General features: G+C 28.3%; 1 protein-coding gene across 2 annotated transcripts in view; it reads right to left on the bottom strand.

The window, feature by feature from the left end:
- LOC132748391 (agrin-like) overlaps window positions 1–16,787 on the bottom strand; it is a 232,091-nt gene that overhangs the window by 170,042 nt on the left and 45,262 nt on the right. Inside the window, exon 1 of one of the 2 annotated variants that reach the window (XM_060737982.1) lies at window positions 16,064–16,205. The exons of the other annotated variant lie outside the window; for it this stretch is intronic. Within the exon in view, the coding sequence (XP_060593965.1) occupies window positions 16,064–16,190 (127 nt within the window). The 5' untranslated portion in view covers window positions 16,191–16,205. Of the gene's footprint in view, window positions 1–16,063; window positions 16,206–16,787 lie in introns of those variants that run through there. 2 annotated transcript variants of the gene reach the window in all.

Genomic DNA, 16,787 nt, shown 5'->3' with positions numbered 1-16,787 from the left:
ATGATGGATTACATTTCTCTAATTGTTGACAGAAGAAAGAATGAATGGGAAAGTACAGCTTTTTCTGTTTGAAAAAGTATAATGTCTTTCTTGCACGAAAGAGTATTTTATTTCTTTAAAATATCAAATGCGCTTTAAGGCTTTTGATTATATAATTATCATTATATAACGTTGATCGAAACATTTAAGTAAGAATGATATTTGCTTAAGGTTTTCGTTTCCAGTTAAAATAGAAGTATTTAATAAATGTACAAATGACGTAAAAATCATGATTATTACGATAAGTTCAAATTGATAAAAACGTAAATTATGAAAATATCATAATATGAAATGTAATTTAAAAAATTATAAGTGACGTAAACACCTTAAATGATACAAAATATAGATAAAGTAAACGAAACGTTTATTTCAATTAGATGTACATATGTCGTCTTTACACGACTCATGACTTTTCAAATTATTAAAGTGATCGAATTATCTAAATAGGAATAGCATTTGCTTACGTTTCACATTTCCAGATAACTACAAATATTAAATAAACAATAAATATACAATGTCTTAAAAATCAGATAAGTGATAAAAACGTTGATTATAAAAATCTTTATTCAAGAAATAAAATTGGTCCCAGTTGTGTTTATCGGCTATTTAACATCGGTTTGTACTTTTGATGCATAGGAATTGACCACGATGTCATAAAATACAACTTGAAATATTTTGTTAAGACAAAAAAAAACTATAAACAAAGCAAACGAAACGTTAAATTCAGTATTATTTACATAAAATGTTACACAGATTTTGAATACTAACATTTCTTTACCTTTTCTTAATATTTGAATTTCTAACCTTTTAAACATATTTGTTTCTTATATGCGGGCGTTTTACTTTAATGTGATTCACATTTCAATCAAATATGTGTCGTCAAAGACAATTAATTTTGTTAAGCAACAGGGAGTAATTTATTGCACAATTTAATCGCAATTACTGATGCTTAAAGGATAACAGAAATTGAGAGTTCAATAACGTCAAGATGTATTAAGAAAACAAAATATTACAGTATCCCATAAAAATACGATATGGATATACATGTATGAGTATATAGAGGATATGTGATTGTTTTGAGTGAATATCCTTCATATTTAACGACATCCTTTCTTTATTTTGTCTTTTATGTAACATTATCTAAATCAAACATTAAGCAAATTGACAGACACAATATTTTTGGAAGATCAGTAAAACTGCTGGAACTAATGTTAATCTTTAGAGTATAATAATTCAAATTATCTTGATACATGAAATTGTATCCTTATCTCTGAATATACCAAATATTCAGTTATCTTTGTGATTTTGGTGCACGGAAAATTTCTTGATTTTGATAAAGTATAATTTTAGATTATCTAGTTTAATAATTAATTGTACCTTGTTTATGTGTCGACTTTTATTTCACACAAATACAGCATTAATAAGATACTCGCGAAAAGAAAAAGATATAATATTCTTATTAATATGCTATTCTATTACGTTCTATATTGGAGAATGATTTAATTTCCTTGTTCTTTACTATAAATATGCTAGTTTCAATAGTGTGATATTCAATTTCGTTATAATTTTAAGTGATAAGATACATGTACATAGCATTTTGATGAAATATTTTTTGGCAGAATGATTAATGTATTAGATTTTGAAGAACCTGCCCCTCGCTTCTGTTGGACTTTGATTTCTGCCGTGATAGAAGGCTGTCCGACAAGCTTATGGAAGGTCGGTAATTATACTCATGTGAACGTTTGTGCATTCAAAGGCATCTGAAGTTTTTCTTAATCACTTCTGCTAGAAAATCCGCCAGATACACTTGATAGTGTGAGTGCAACTTAAAATCCAATCACGAAAAAAGAAAATGGATAAATATGCATATCAACTGGAAGATCCTGTCAGCAACAATTGATAACAATGACCAAAGTTGTTATTAGTGGCACAATAATTGCAGTGACTCCGTCACTTTGTTATACCAACAACCTTTACAAATGACACAAATGATCCCATTAATAAGCACCCACACGTATTTATGTGTATTTGGATTATACCAAGAGACAATCAAAGTTGAATTAAGTGCAGAAGAAAAATAACAAAGTACGTATCTTGTCCCGTAAAAGAATTAGTTAATATACAGAACTCTTCTTTATAAACAATGTAGCCTGTATTTTTCTGTGTATCTAAACGTATAATTCATACAAAAATGGAATATTTTACTTCTTACCTTCAACCTTCTAACTGAGACATAAAAACATCGGAAGTTTGTACCTTATCTATTCGATATATTATATATATAGCATTAATTGATTCTTGTCATAACACTGTTAACGTGTTTAGGCACTTAAAATGCTTTGTATAATTCATGTATGTATATGCACAACTGTCATAACTGCATTATTATTTATAAGGCAATCCATCAGTTGATTTAACAGTTATGCAATACTTAAAATGTTGGCAAAACGCAACACGGTTAATGACATATCGTTTAATATTCTGAAATTGAATAAAGAGACGTTTTATAAATGAGACTTAATTTAGAAATCTACAAACAATTTACATTATGTACATTAATTTATTTTTCACAACCACTGTTACAGCTTATCAAATATTTTTGTCAAACAAATGGCTCTAGTAAAACCCATGTGTTTAAATTGACAAGAAATTTATATCGTCGATGTGATTAAACTTTAGCCTAAACCAATTCATAGAAATACGACAAGGTTTTGAATTCTTAATGTTAATAATTATGCAAGTTTTCGGCGCTGATTGCTCCATGAGAATTGGACACATGTTGCCAGGCATTTACAAATAGACGTAATACTAAGAACATATTCAGAAGTGTTTGTATGTGGTAATTGCAATAATCTAAATTTCATTACTATTACAATACCATATTTTGTCTGTAATATTACTAACTGAGAATTTTAAAAAGAATAAAATTCTTTGAATAGCAGGCCTCTACGACATTACCTGCTATGTTATGACAATCACTCAGTCAAAATCTCAAATTGTTATCATCAATATGTTTATGATAATTTGTCCCAATTTGGAAAATTTATTGCCCCTTTCACATGTTGTTCAACCTCTTTCTTTTAGTGTTATTATTTAGAGAATTTTTTTCCATGTTACAATTTTATTTTGTTATATTATATATTTATACCTGTGTAAAAATCATTTTCATGTTTTTTTGTTTGTTTTAATTGAGTGACAACAGTACAATTTGATATAAAAAGGGGTTTTAATTTTTAAGGTACTTCAAGCCTTATAAATATATATAAAAATTCCTACTCCAGAAAGGGCAAGCGTGTGGTTTACAATATCGTAATAATGGATTTAGAAAATGTTAATTTCTTACCGCCTAAAGAATATTGCCTATAATTAACATTGATTCTAATAAATGCGTAAATGTTAACAAAGTGGTATTTGACTTCTATATAAAATACCAAAATCACTATAACTGTAATTGTCAAAAAGCAAAATATGCAACAGATAACTCAGGTTTATGACCTATAAGTAACTTTTTGAAAATTCTAACCGGTGATCGAACGATAAAAGCGTTAAAATTTGTAAAAATGTTACCAATTTAGGCTTTATATGCCTTTTATGTAGTTTATGAAAACCCAAGATGAAATGCGATGCATAAAAATAAAATTATCAATAAAGCGTTATGCAAAATATCTTTTATTTTTTTATGTTCTATATATAACGTTTTTGATGTGCACCTCTTTTTTATGGACCATGACGTATGTGAGTCATAAATATACAAATATTTTGAATTATTTTTGAAAATCTTTTTTTGAGTCTTAATCACAAATTTGCGGCTTAGTAACTAATTGGAAGTAAAAAACCAATAAGCATATTTTTTTCTAAGCACGTGGTGATACTGAAAACCATATGTTAACCCAGTGGGAAATTAACAAAAGATCTTTGTCTGAGATTAAACAACATTTGATATGTTCATTATATAACTCTATACCGTTCATGTTCCGTTTTCCTAATTAGACACATGACACTGAGCATTTTTTCTTCGCATTGAAAGTTTATCTTACCTTAATTGCCTCATTATAACAGAGCACCATTATGTAAAATAAAATGTCTATATAGAATGACAGTGCTTTGATATTGTGCCTTGATTAAGGCCGATCACTTCGTTAAACGCTAAATAAAAAGAGGTTTATATAAGACAAGGGAATGAGAATGACAAAATCGTAATATTTGACCTTAAATTGATAAAAAGTAAAGCTATGATCGCTAGGCGCATGGCTTCAGTCCCAAACAGGGGCAAGTCGTTGTTTCCTTGAGCAAGAAACGTTACACTCATTGCTCAATACTGGTTAATTCCAGAGACGGATTCGAAATTGTGTTTATAAGCTTATAGCTTCATACACAATCAAACTAATATAAATTCTGTATAAACCAATACATGTATAGTTAAGGTTCAAAGATAATAAACTAATATTAAGGTAATGTAAATAATGTAAATAAACATCATACAAAAGGGGTTTGTACATAACATTGTAAAACAACGCTGGTTCACGAAATGGCGTTTTTTTGTTGTTGTTTTTTTTTCAACATGATTATAACCCATAATAAAATCTAAAGTGTATGTGCACAAGCAAGATGTCAACATGAAAGTATATTGCCTGTGAAAAACAACTAAGACAACATTATTATGGCAATTATACAATATAAGTTAGTAAAAATCAATCTAAGTCAGTCTTCCATATCAGAATAATCAAATATCACAAAATGGACTTCTAATATTGACCCTCTGTCTGACCTTATCTCCTCTGGGACATTATGGAATATTTACAACATGTCTACACACTTATGTCAGGTGTTACTTACCAAGCAAAATCTTCTACATTTTTGTGAACGGTAACACTACACGTTTTTTTTTAAATTTATTTTTGTTAATTTTGATATATTTTGTTTAATAGATTGTCCAAATAAGATATATGGAGAGAAAAATAAAACACAAAAGCTATTTTCTTGTTTAATTGTCCATGTTGGTTTTATACGTAGACACATGCCACAAAGCAATTTTGTTTATCTAAGGTTAATTGTCTATTTAAACCATGTCTCCATAGAATTAAGATGATTTGATCAAGACATTTCAATAAACAATACAAAAAGGTTTCAATAAGTCAAAGTGTGGGCAAAACGCACATTTTATCTTATAAATTTCAATGGTTAATGTCTAAAGAGACAAGTAAATTTACGACAAGTTAAAGAGTTGTTTTCTCTGTTAAACTGACTTTAAAATTACACTCAATAATGTAAACGTGCCATCTACAATGCTTTGGATATAAATACACCTTACATACGACATATTTCATGAATTATAAATAAGAATTAATTTTTTCCTTTAATATCAAAATACAATTTATGTAAATAAGTATAGACTTCTGATAATATTTTAGGCATGTCATTAATGGTAAGTAACATTAACATTTATATAGAAACAGTAACCTATGCAGTGAATATTTTTCAAAACTGAGTTCGTAATATGATATTTTCAACCAAAGTCCTCATGCTTCTATCCTGTATTTGTTTGTACGAATTTGTATGTTTACAACTTAATGATATACGGGAAAGTGTTTATGAAAACCAACTAAGAATACAAATTTTATTGCTCTTGTAAGATAGAGATTAGGCTGAATCAATCTTTATGAGTGATTTAACCGATTATTCGTATCATTATATCACATTAAAGATCTCTTTCACTAAACGTATGTCGGACTTGAATATTATGAAATATTTACATGTCTATTCACTTATGTTAGGTGTTATTCTCAATGTAGACAATATCTACATTTTGTGTTAACACTGCAAGGAAGTTTCCACGTTTTTGACTATTTTTAGAAAAAGATTGAGATGTTTTTATTAACTTTGCTGGTAACATATAATTATAGCCAATCTCCTGAAAAATATTACTAATTCAACTCAAAGAAAGCAATATACGGGTAAATCAATATTATTTTGTGGTTATCAACGCCAGTTAAAAGCTCTTAAATTGTGTATACAGATACTGTAAGTTAATTATTTATCTGTAAACATTTTTATTAATTTTGATTCGTTATTTTATGCTATCAACAACAAGGACGATAATGGCAATAACTAATTTCTGGTATTTCCATAAAACCTGTTTTTGAAACATACTATTTTTCTTGATTTCTACCTTTTATTCCGTTTATTAAAGGCACTTAATTCATAGAATTTGAATAATTTTCAATCTTACAGTACAGTTGGCTGGTTTGGATTTTTATAGAGTGACGTCTAGATTTAATTATGTATTGTGCACCGTATCATATTTACAGGCAATAACGATTTGCTTTCAAGTTTTGATAACGATTTATATAGAACTAGCATCAAAGTTAATTCTAAACAAACATGCAATAACCAAATAATGATGGATACTGATGCAATCAAAAACCCCTATCCTTTTCTTTCAATTGAAGATTATCTATTCATTTGATTAGTTAATACAGGCGATACACTTTGTCCTTTAGTAAAAAAATACCTACAATGAAATAATCAAACATTACCCATTGATTCATATTTAATATTATGTATGTGTGTTTGAAAAGCAATATTATAATTTTTTTAAACATGTCGTTAGATTTCCTGAGAAGGACATTTTGATCTAAATAGTCTAGTTAAATAATTGAGATAATGTTCATTACAACATTTATACCGTCTGAAAATTTTATTGTCACATTTTTACAGAAAGGTTTAAATAAGGTACAAAAACACAATATAGAAGCAGTGAATTTCATAGACATAACTTTTATTTTAACCTTGAACCTTTTTTAGAATTTTTTTAACAAATTAAACTAACGTTATTGTTCTCGAAAATTCGATAATTTTTTGACATATCATATATTGTTTCAACTTCATATAATTATTTTAAATTAGAATAACATGCATTATACCTATTTGAAAAGGAACATATGAAACTGGCATCATTCTGAATACATTAATAAATCAACGGAGTAAATTATATGAAAGTTTTCATGCCTAATAAAGTGGAAATATATTGACAAATATTCACAGATTTAAACATGCTATGACGTTTTGTTCTTATTTTATAGATGTTTTATGCGATCTTTTCAGACAAATTTTGTACGTTTGCTTGCGATCTATAACACTTAAAAAAGCTCAAAACCAAATGCATGGCATCAATGCATAACCGTGACAGCTATAGAGACAAACAGACTGGTATAAGTTAGAATTTTTACTCAAAACATAACGTGTAGACAGTAATACAATTATATGTTCCTTTGTATCGCATATGTACCAATTGATATCTGTTTTTAATGATATATGATAAAAACGCAAGTGTGTAAATTTGTACATTCACATGCTTTGTTTTTTGTTTTTTTTTCAAAATTGTAAACGTCAAAACGCTTTAATTTGACAGCACCAAAGGTGACTTATTTCCCTGTCTTAGTCTAAAAAATTGACAAGTCGAAGATTGAATTCAAGTTGATTTTACTTAAATATAAAATCTATTAGATAATTTTAAGAGCAACTTACGTTTGAAACAATATGCAGGCATTGCAATAAATGTTTTTGAACTATATCATTGTAAATAGTGGCCATTTTCTCATTAATTATATACAAAATTCATAAGAATAAAGATTTTGTATAAATTCACATTTCAAACTTTGCACTGATAATTATCTTAAATCTTGACTTTATTTTTGTTACCTGCTTTTAAATCTACTCCTAGCAGAAATGGTTTTTAAAGCATCTTGTACTAAAAACAAATTAAATGACAAAGGAATTACTAGATTTGCGGTATTGGATATTTTATAATGAAGAAGTAAATTATTGCTTGCTTGCACTGTTTAATCTTCTCAAAGTCATTATAAAATATTAACACATGTCTAAAAGCTTTCTTTTAAGAGGTGTAACATTACGTGTAGAAAGTATCTGTAATTGAAATTTATACAGAATATTTGCACATTTGTAGTAACTGATCGAAACTTCTCTACTTTTGATGAAAACGGACGATGAATTTTGTGCTGTATATATTTTGAGCTGTATATATTTGTAAATGTTCATCTCTTGCACTTAAACTAATTCTCAGATAATATTTGTAAACTGTTTTGCTAAATTATGTACTTGACAAAAAGATCCTTTGAATTATTGAATATGGTATGATGGCTAAAAATGGCAAACGGCAACTTTTTCCGCAAAGGTTGTTGCATATGACTTCATTTGAAACTCATCTGAATGGTTCTACAATCATCCAATAGTACTTAAATAAAACAAGACCACTTATTGTGAACAAAAGCCGTATATATTATTAGTTATAAAGATCTAGACAGGTTATATGGCCCTATATACATGATATAAACGGCTATTTGTAAATATAACCCGAGCCGTTAGGCGAGGGTTAAATTGCAAACAGCCGTTTATATATAGCCATATTACCTGTCAATATAACGAATTTATAATACAGCAAGCACCAATTTTATAGAAAATAGTAAGATTTCTTCACGAATCGACAGCAGCCGCCGTGTATATAAAACTATATAAACGTCACTATTATCAAATGAAAATGACAAAGTTACAAACGTGCAATATTATAAAACAATAACTAAAGCAGTCATAAAACACCAAAATAATCCATTCAAACAGACGAACACAACAAGTTTATTGATTCTTTAAAAACCTGATTGATTTCTTCATTGTGACTGAATGAGCATTAAAATATTCAAGTTTAATTTTGCGAAAACCTTAATTTGGCCAAACAAGAGAAAGTGTATCCCTCGCGAAAATTTCTTATTTTACAGTACTTTCACCAGATATTTTAAAGATGAATTTTCCAAATAAAATGAATATTATGAAAGAACTGATTAAATAAGAAGAAAACAGTCCATGAAAAAGGTCAAAGGGTAATAATATCTAAATTCAAAGGATAAACACTAGTGAAGTCATTTTTATCTTTGTAATATTCATATACAGAAAATTTAAAAAATGTTTGTGCTGTCAAAATAACTGACAAATGCCATATTATTTTAAACAAAACCAATATGCTATATAACTGAAGTCACAAAGTATAAAAAGCTGTGCTATTCAAACATAAACCCAACTTCAATTATATTCCATCTTATTTTTCTTATCTGGCTTGTATTAAAGTCGAAACATAATTCATTGTCATGTTCAGAACAAAATAGATTGAATTTACCCGATGATACTTTCAACCATTGGAATATACTTAAATAAAGTGAAATCGAAACAACGATTGACTGAGACACATTTCAGCTACATAATAGTGTAAACAATCATTCAAAATAATATCATTATTTTTATCATTTATTCATTTTCTACTGGTTTTGGTTTTATCGAACCTTCGTCAGGATAAACAATTTTCCAAAAATTCGATTTTTTTATCAAATCAAACCTTATACATCTTTTGCAATAATAATTTTAGCGGTCACATAATATCTTCAAAATGAAAATGTCTTCTTCCACAACCACTTAATAACAACCGATCTTGGCCAAACCGCTTATTAATGGCATCATTACTGAAATAATTGCGTTCTTTTAGTGAAGATACCGTACTAGGTTATACAAAACAACCCTCACAATTGACACATATGATCCCGCTAATAAGCGCCTACACATGGAATATTTATATGTTTACGGATACACTAAATTGAATGGTTAAGATGGAGCAAATGAAATAACAAATCGCAAAAATTGTAGTTGTCAATGGTTTTTGTGCAATATAAAAAATACATAAATATATAGAATTATATACAGTATAACAAAAGAAAGAACTGACAGGCCAATCATTTAGATTTTTACGTCTCTTTGTAAGTGCACATGTTATATTTTAAGCAATCTTTACTACCGCGACGTAAAGCAAATCAAATCATCATTTAAAAAATTAGGACAAAGATTCCCATATAGAAAAAATGGATAAGTAAATATCAAAATTGCATAGAAAAAAAGTGACATATACTTTGAAAAAAACTTAAAACTCGTTAGAACACAAGAAAACATAAGCAGGTAGCATATTCCGCGACGTAAGACTAACGTCAGCCCATAACGCCGTCGAAACATCGGCATCTGACCCAATTAATGATGGGTATAATAGGAGAAAAAGTCCAGAAAAATAAAAGCAGTTTATCATTTTTCACAAATGCAATATTAGAATTATTTGAATTATCATAACATAAATTTGTTTTGCATCTAGTTCGCAATTTTCAAGGATTGTCCAATTAACATTCTAAGAAAAACTAATTCTTTTCTTTAAAACTTGTAATAGTAATGATATCATTACAACTGTGAAAGTCAAATGAATGAATGAATGAATCCAAAACAAACCAAAACAAATGTGATAGCATTGTCAAAATATTTATATATTTGCTTGATTAATAAAACAAATAATATAATCCAGAGGTCTTTTTAAAATATTTACCCATGGATAGTAAGTTATTGAATATCTAAGCCTGATGGTTTAAAGCTTCCCAACGATAAATGTTACACGACAGCTTGCCATATGTTTCTGGCAATCACAATCATTTTGATATTCATTCAATGATTAAAAGAGTGATTGGAATACAGGGATATTGATTAAGGTTTTGTCTGACAATAAAGAATGCTTGCATCTGTATTTCTACACACAGGTACCGAAAGTGACATTATGCCCATCCAAGTGTAAAGGTCAGTAAACAGCTAAAAATTGAAAATTTTGCCAATAATGTGTTCAATTGAAAAATATAATCAATCATCAACGTTACCAATTATTTCTATAAATGCCGATCAGATTATAACAGTAACGATCAATTTTTAAACAGAGTTGGACAGTCCTTTTAAATTTAGGTAGTATACACATTTTTCTTTTCCAATTATTGACAAATCACCATTATAATAGCCCATCTTCAGCAATTATTTTACTAATTGAACTCAATTTGACAGCAAAAAAATGAGATTAACGTCACATTAACTAAGAAACGATAATGAATGGGCCTCATCAAAATATGTAAGAAATGATAGTACTCAGATGCTTTTTTAAATAAAAGCAAATTCAAATTAGAACATTGTGATACTAAACACAGTGGAAAATTAATAAAGATCTTTGCCTGAGATTAAACAACATTTGATATGTCCATTATATAACTCTATACCGTTCATGTTCGGTTTTCCCAATTAGGCACATGACACTGAGCATTTTTTCTATCCACTGAAAGTTTATCTAAAGGTAATTGCCTCATTAAAACGTATAACCATTTTTGAAAATAAAATGTCTTCACAGAAGAATTTAGATGCTTTGATACAGTGTCCGGATCAAAGCTTGCTGTACAGGTAAATACACAATAAAGAAAGTTTTATGAAAGAGGATGGATTGACAAACTCGTACCATTATTTGCTTTAGTGTTTTATGAGAACAAATGCTCGAAGAGTACGAAAATGAGATGATTAGATATTTGTGTTAAAAAATCAAGATGCATTTTGTACATTCATTTTAAAAAATAGAAGTGATGATGCAAAGAAAATGTTATTATCATTTTCACATTACCTCGAGGAACTGAGTGATAATGAACATGAAAAAGGAGGGATATAATATTTGTAGTAATGTAAAGCTAAACAAATTTATAGTGAATAATCAGAGGCGGAAAGCAAAGGCTATAAGAACAGCTACATTTGCAAGAATTTAAGAAATGGTTTTCCTTATTTTCCCTGCGAAATTATTGATAAGTCTATATTTTTGATGATACACACTTATTTATACGTCTTGTATCTATTAACCAACGTTACCACATTATTTCGATTATCTATACTAACAGCTTACGTGGGTTCAATTTCGTAGATACGAGGTTATATAGGTTTTTATTAGCCTTCAATATTAGGCATTTTATGAATGGTAAACAAAATAGTATAGAAATCTTTATACATGCATATGTAGTGAATATTTCTCAAAATATGCTCAAAATAAATAGTCAATAATAAGAAGTCAGCTGCAATTTCTTAAAATTAAGGTTTTGGCTGAACAGCCTTCTTCATGGTAAATAAATAAGTAATAAACAATTAAAAGGAAATTATGTAGCGTCACATGACGTCAATAGTGACGACGTTAACACTTAAGAAATAAATGTATGTAGGATCAATATATATATGGATGATTTAACAAATTGTTTGTATCAGAATAATTATCACAAGTAATATCTTTAGCACTGATCTCCTGTCTGACTTAAAGTCCTTTGGGACATTATGAAATATTTACAACATGTGTGTACACTTATGTAAGTGTTATGTTCCGTGTAGACAATGTCCACATTTTGTGTTACACTGTTGGGAAATTTACATGTTTTTGATTTATATTTGAAGATTTTGGTGCATTGTATTTCTTTATTCGTAAATATTTGTGAACATAAATACTTGAGCTGAATATAGCAATACATGAACGTTCTTAGGAACCAACATCACCTCACCCAACATCACATCTGAGCAATGTTTCTTATGTTTTATGCACAAAATCTTCGTCCTCATTTAAATGACATAATAGTATGAAATATTTATTTGAAAATTCAAAAGAACTATGTACTTGAAACTTAAAAATTAAACAAAACAGAACCAGCAATATGACATAAAAATGAATGCCATTCACGTCGTTGTTTGAAGATTGGATTGCTTTCAAATACAAATATTTATATCACGTTAGGACAAATCATAATTTTATAATTGTTAAATGTCTTCATTTTAATGTAATTCATTATCAATTGAAAATCCGTTATTTTTATATTTTGCATTTGGAAAAAAAATGTTAATGTTAGTTTCTCTTTATGCCATCTTCTAGAAAAAAGTTGAATGATACTCTGTGGAGTCATAAAAATAATTTTGAATCATTTTCAATACAATGGCAAAGGTATCTATTTGTGAAAAACGGAATCCCTAAAGAAGTCCCAAAACGGCAAATTGAAAGCGTTGCGGGCACGGTCTGATTGAGCCTATTTAAAGACGCTGCTGGAATGTGAAAACTGCCGTCCACGACCTCTAGCACCGGCTTAAGCAGAACTCAACATTTTAACATGATATGGTAAAATTTTGATTTTAGATGTAGCTATGTCTGCTTTCTGATGTATTGAATACTATGTTGAGATGAACTACATTATCTTTTACACTACAGGAAATGGTAGGTTGTGAGACGGTTGGAGCTATTCATTATTGTCACCAACAAGAAGACAGATGAGTTCCTTTCAGGAAAGCAAGCATTTGTCTTACAAATAATCCTCATTTAACATTTATTCTAAATATTATGGTGTTCGAGAAAATACGATCACAACTGGGCGAATTAAGTTAGAGATCAACGGCAGTTAAAATATCTTCACATATTTATATGCATAATGGAGGTTTTTAAATAGTTAAGCAAATTTTATTATTGACTGGTTATGCTTTGACGTAAGGGTCTTAGCTGTAGAAAGAGATCCGATATTGTATTTTGTTGACGGTTATCATTTGATCAAATAAATATATTTAGAATATATACCTTATTTTTTAATTAAAATTATTCACTAGTTTTACTAAAAACACTATACTCAGCGAATATGATTGTTTTAATCTTACAGTTTTGATTTGTTATTGTGTGTTGTCTAAACTTAATTACACATTGCCTAAGTTATCATATTTACAGGCAATAACGATTTGTTTTAAAGTTTTGATAACGATTTATATAGAAGTAGCATCAAAGTTAATTCTAAACAAACATGCAATAACCAAATGATGATTGATTCTGATGTCATATTAGCCCAATACATTTCCTTTGACTGAGGATATTTCTTACAGAATAATTCATTAATACATGCAATACACACTGTCTTTAAGTAAAAGAGATCTACATTATTGTCAATTCTTCAGTCGTTTACCTAGAAATATTTTAAGAATTAAAGTGAAATGAATGGATAAAAGTTTTACGTCACAATCAAAATACGCAAAATCATTATGCATATTCTTATAAAATGTGGCCTTTTGTCATATTTAAACTAAATATTATTTTGATATTTGGACTTTTTAACTAAATAATTATGTTGTAGTAAAATCATGCTTGAAAATTTTTAAACAATCAAAATACTTGTATACGTGTACTTTAAGATACATTACATGATTGGCTCGTAGAATAAGTTGAATTGTCAAATGTATTGAATAGATACATTTAATGTTATTTCGCATACATTCAAAGAGATATTTTAAAATCCTATTTTTGAACTGTTAAATTTTCATTCTTGTATCATGAAAATTGTTTATTCTGGTAAATATCTTAGGTAACCGATATATGTGTATGTGTATTATATAACATTTGAAAGGGTTTATGATTAAGTGCTAACCAGGACACGTATACAGACATACAGACATGGCGTTAAAACCGTCATTATTTTACTTACATCATAACGTGCAGACAGTATTGCAATTATATGTTCCTTTTTATCGCATGTGCACCCATTCATATCTAAATCTTTTTTTATGATACAGAGTGATAAAGTATGCGTGCAAACGCATACATTCAATTACTATGCGGATGGTCTTTTTAGGTTTACGTCTTTAGGCTGACAAATGACAGCATTAAAGTGTTTTTCTTTCTATTTCAGTCTAGAAATGAAATATTGAGCATGTCAAAACGTAATCATGTAGATTTGTTATAAAATATGTAAGATAGTTGTCGGAGAAAATCAAATCATAAGTACATGCATATTTCTTTATTAATCTTTCCTTTTAACTAACAGTTACCTTCTAATTTTTCGTACACGTTATTTTGTATACGAAATTTTTCAGAATTCCAATTTTGAAATTCGCATTTCAAACATTTTGCACTAACATGGTCTGAAAATGGATGTGTTTAAAATCACCTATAGCAAACATGATTTATAAAGCAAAAATATAAATAAAATTAATAAAAAACACGATAATTACATGTGTTGTTAAGTTATATATATATTCATTATAACTGAGATTTTGTAATTTACCTTTCATACATGTTCCACTAAACATGATCTAAAAATTGTTGTTTTTTGTTTCAAGAGTTTAAATCTCTTCATAGTAACAAAGAAATAAATATATAAACAATCACGATTATTTTATTTGTGACTCAAATCAAGTTTAACATCGTACAATTATACCAGTTTAATTTAAGTCTGAGAATAGTTTTTTTTCAACTTTTGCATACTTTTAGTGCCACAGTTGAACTAAGTAAAATTTCTAAATTTTATTTTATAAGCTTTTGAACCACAGTTTGACTGTCTATTTTTATAAAACTAATAAAACTATATTTTGCCAAACAAATTTAAGTTAGTCATTTTATAAAAAAGCAAGTAGTCAAATAATTATCAGATACCTTTTTAAGTTAAATTAATTGTTGCCAAAATCATTTATCTATTTATCCATTCATACATCCAAAGCAATAGTATATGTATTTCACAAGATTATTTAATAACATATTTCACTGCATAAATTAACCATATATATTTTATTTTGGAAATTATACAACATCTCATTCGAATAAAACGATATACCTGTATATTGGAAAAAAAGTTATTTTCAAAAATGATATGTTTTAAAGTTAAAACAAGTCCGACGTTTTAAGCAAAAGAGTTAAAACAAGTCGGAGGAATTGAGCTTGCATTGATTACAGGACAAGTTATCGCATGCATGCACGGTTTAATCTTCTCTAAGACATTATAAAATATTAACATCTTGTCTAAAAGCTTTTGTGAGGTGTAATATTCCGTGTAGAAAGTATCCATTATTTGGAATTTATACAGTCTGTTTATAAATTTGCTAAAAGATTTCCAAATTTGACGAAAAGGATCAATTTGGGTTATGTACTTGTATACCAAATCTTTGCAAATTTAACTCTCTTGTAATAAAAGTTACTTTAATATTATATTGTTCACAAATTGATCTTTTAAATACCTGAACAGGCTGCTTTTATACAAAAAGAGATATCAAACAGCAAAAAAATTTACAAAGAAAGGAACACATGCGAATTTTCTTTAATCATAATAAAATAAACAAGACCACTTACTTTTATTTTGAACAAAAGCCGTATATGTTAGAATAACTACAGCAGTCACAATACACCAAAATAATCCAAACAAACACACGAACACAGCAAGTTTATTATTTCTCCAAAACCTGATTAATTTCCTCATTGTGAATGAAGGAACACACAACTATTTTAACTGAATTATATTACACTTTCAATCAACACAAATTTTTATTTTACTTTTCAAAATACACGATTGTCATTTGCACATTTGATTTGATTTAACTCCATTTTGTTATCATTCAACATTCCACTGATGGCAAATAAAAAAAACAAATCACAAAGCTGTGTTACTTATACAAGTATTCAAATTTTAACTCCCGGAGTGCTTTTAATTCCTTTAAAATCTGATTTAGTGCAAATAAGAGTTATTGCGAAAAAATACGTTTTGAAGATAAGTATCACAAATCTGCATCGACATCATTTAGTTAAGCACATCACTAGAGAACTCATATATGTGTCAACACTCTCGATCATGAACGATTGTTTCAAAAAATCGTACTCCACTAGTGAATAGACATGCTTCATTGTTTGTAAAATACCATCAGGCATTAACCAATATTTCAACATACTACTAGCAGTAACGGAATAGGACAATATGTATTGGCAATAACTTTATCATTCGTCTCTTCTATTTTAATCAGAGATTCCTGCTTTTGTTACTTTGATAACATTTACTGTAAGGAGTTAGTAACTTAAAAAC

Source organism: Ruditapes philippinarum, unplaced genomic scaffold (assembly GCF_026571515.1).
Source record: "Ruditapes philippinarum isolate M1 unplaced genomic scaffold, ASM2657151v2 ctg1310_1_1_1_1, whole genome shotgun sequence".
Taxonomy (NCBI): domain Eukaryota; kingdom Metazoa; phylum Mollusca; class Bivalvia; order Venerida; family Veneridae; genus Ruditapes; species Ruditapes philippinarum.
The sequence above is the reverse complement of the archived record's forward strand: the minus strand, read 5'-3'. Positions and strand labels throughout refer to the sequence as shown.